A 2,900-nucleotide genomic window follows, 5' to 3' on the forward strand; every position below is an offset into this window, starting at 1 on the left:
GCCTCTTATATCTAACCCTTTCACAGTATTTGCTGATTTTTTAAATTTAATTTTATGGAAATAAATAGATTTTTTAAAATGATACCATAAACTAATGTTTTGTTTTGCTGCAAAAACTACTATGATTTTATCACAGGAAAAATTAAGGGAAAAGACTTTTAGTTCCAGTTCTGAAAACATACTAATGTTCCTCAACATAGTTAATGTAACTGTTAATACACATTTATAGCTGGAACTAATATAAGTTGTTTTTTTTTTTAGTTATTTGGCTCAATATTTCCTTAGCATAGTAGATGTATTAAGAAATTTTTACTATTATTTACATCATTTTGGTTGTTGTTACAAGTACAATCACACAATCACTAACATTTTATGTATGTATTTAATTAATTTATTTATTTTGGGGTCTTCATTGCTTTGCATGGGCTTTCCCTAGTTTCAGCGAGCAGGGGCTACTCTTCGTTGCAGTGTGCAGGCTCCTAATTGTGATGGCTTCTCTTGTTTTGAAGCACAGGCTCTGGAGGGTGCAGGCTCAGTAGTTGTGGTTCAGGGGCTTAGTTGCTCTGAGGCATGTGGCATCTTCCCAGATTAGGATCGAACCCATGTCCCATGCATTGGCAAGTGAATTCTTATTCACTGCACCACCAGGGAAATCCTATTTACAGATGTAATTATTTATTAAAATGTAAGCATTAACTGACAACATAAGATTATCTCATCAATAATTAGATATTGACATGATACTGAAATGGCTATAACACACTTTTGTAAATACTGATTTTTAAATTTTATTTCTTTGTAAAATTTGAAGCTATGATAAAAAATAGTTTACCCAAATATAAAATAAAATGAAATTTAAAATGTAGACTAAAAGTTATTTGTCTTCTAATAGGTAATTTTTAAGCAAGTTATGCCATCAATAATTAGGTTACTATTATAAAATGATAATGCTGTCTTTGATCACTCTTTTGTATTTGCTGATTGATATTACAAAATACAAACATTTTTCTGAGGGATGACCTGGTTTTGGCTTTTTGCATGGTCAAATAGTTCATTTTCTATGTTAAAAATTTAAGGTGGCTTTGTATGATTTTATTTCATTGTGTTTTATTTTAAGGATAGAGAAGCTGTGGAGCTGCCTAGAAGGGTTGTCATTTAGGTGATATTGAGCTACTGAAATGAGAAAAGGTCAAGACCTTGCAAAGTGTAAAGCTGTATTCAGATTGGACTCTGCTCTTCTTTTGCATTACTTTCTTCAGGCTCTTTCTTAGGGCTTATGATTCAGTATGTGCTTGTGTGTGTGTGTGTGTGTGCTTAGTCAAGTCCGTCTCTTTACGCCCCCATGAACCGTAGCCCAGCAGGCTCCTCCATCCAGGGAATTTTTCAGGCAAGAATACTGGAGCGGGTTGCCATGTCCTACTCCAGGGGATCTTCCTGTACCCAGGGATTGAACCTGCATCTCTTGCATTTCCTGCATTGGCAGGTGGATTCTTTACCAGTGTGCCACCTAGGAAGCCCTTGTGGCTAGTGGGCACTACTAAAGCAGCCTCATACTGTAACATTCAGTAAGATTTCTTAAGTGATTACTGGCTTAGATGAAGTTTCTTGATTATTTTTTTAATCTATTTTCTTTCCACTCAACAGGTTGTATTCCTTGAGTCCAAGCAGCACAGTAATCTGGCAAGAATGTACTCCCAGAATAAGAGCTTTCCATGGCTTGAAGGAAAAAGGAGACAGCCACAACCCATGTAAGATGAGAACGGGGCCTGAGAAGAGCTCTGGGACACCGCTGGAGTAGCCCTGAATCTCTGGTGGAAGTGCTCATTCACACCCCCAAGTTTACTGTGAAACAAGCACTGTCTCAAAACACAAAGAGAAAAATAAAAAATAAACAGGAATCCCTGTCTCTCTGGTATTTATGTTCTAATGGGAGTGGAGAGGAAGCAGATGGTTAATAAATAATGAAAGCAGATTACATTAGTAAGGAATAAGTGTAGACAGTAGCCTCCACTTGCCACAGCTGGAAAAGAGCCCTCGCAGCAACGAAGACCCGGCACAGCCAAAACTAAATAAATAAATAACTTAAAAAACAGACGTCAAGTAGGTGAGGTTACTGGGGCTTCCCTGGTAGCTCAGCTGGTAAAGAATCCGCCTGCAATGGAGGAAATCCTGGTTCGATTCCTGGGTGGGGAAGATCCCCTGGAGAAGAGAGAGGCTACCCATTCCAGTATTATTGGGCTTCCCTGGTGGCTCAGATGGTAAAGAATCTGCCTGGAATGTGGGAGACCTGGGTTTGATCCCTGGGTTGGGAAGATCCCCTGGAGGAGGGCATGGCAACCTACTCTAGTATTCTTGCCTGGAGAATCCCCAGGGACAAAGGAGCCTGGCAGGCTATATAGTCCATGGGGTCACAAAGACTCAGACATGACTGAGCAACTAAGCATAGCACAGCATAGGTGAGGTTACTAGCCATATGAATAGTTCTGGGAAAAGTGTCTCAACAGAGGAAGCACGTGTGCAGTCTTGGACATCTCCTTAACATCAGGAGTGATAGATGTGGTCATCTCATCTCTCTGCTCCAGCAGAGCTCAGCTCCTGCCATTAACTTTGTCCTTGAGGTATCAGAGGAAACAAAACTCCAGTTCACTCCACTTGACGAATTCCAGTTACTCAATCCAGGGGCACAACTACCTCCTACCTCAGTGTGAGACCAAGTTTGTTTTATCCTAAGCTTAAATTGAAGAAAGTAGGGAAAACCACTAGACCATTCAGGTATGACCTAAATCAAATCCCTTATGACTATACAGTGGAAGTGAGAAATAGATTTAAGGGCCTAGATCTGATAGATAGAGTGCCTGATGAACTATGGAATCAGGGTTGTGACATTGTACAGGAGACAG

The 2,900-nt window shown here is 39.6% G+C and overlaps 1 protein-coding gene across 2 annotated transcripts in view; it reads left to right on the forward strand.

Moving 5' to 3' along the window:
* LOC104997913 (histone H3.3C-like) overlaps window positions 1–1,898 on the forward strand; it is a 3,789-nt gene extending 1,891 nt beyond the window's left edge. For both annotated transcript variants that reach the window (XM_010852892.1, XM_010852893.1), the window contains exon 2: window positions 1,645–1,898. In XM_010852892.1, coding sequence (XP_010851194.1) covers window positions 1,645–1,752 — 108 coding nt within the window. In that variant the 3' untranslated portion in view covers window positions 1,753–1,898. The remainder of the gene's footprint in view (window positions 1–1,644) is intronic.
* The last annotated feature ends 1,002 nt before the right edge of the window (window positions 1,899–2,900 follow it).

The sequence above is a fragment of the Bison bison genome, unplaced genomic scaffold (assembly GCF_000754665.1).
Source record: "Bison bison bison isolate TAMUID 2011002044 unplaced genomic scaffold, Bison_UMD1.0 scf7180017864317, whole genome shotgun sequence".
NCBI classification, from domain to species: domain Eukaryota; kingdom Metazoa; phylum Chordata; class Mammalia; order Artiodactyla; family Bovidae; genus Bison; species Bison bison.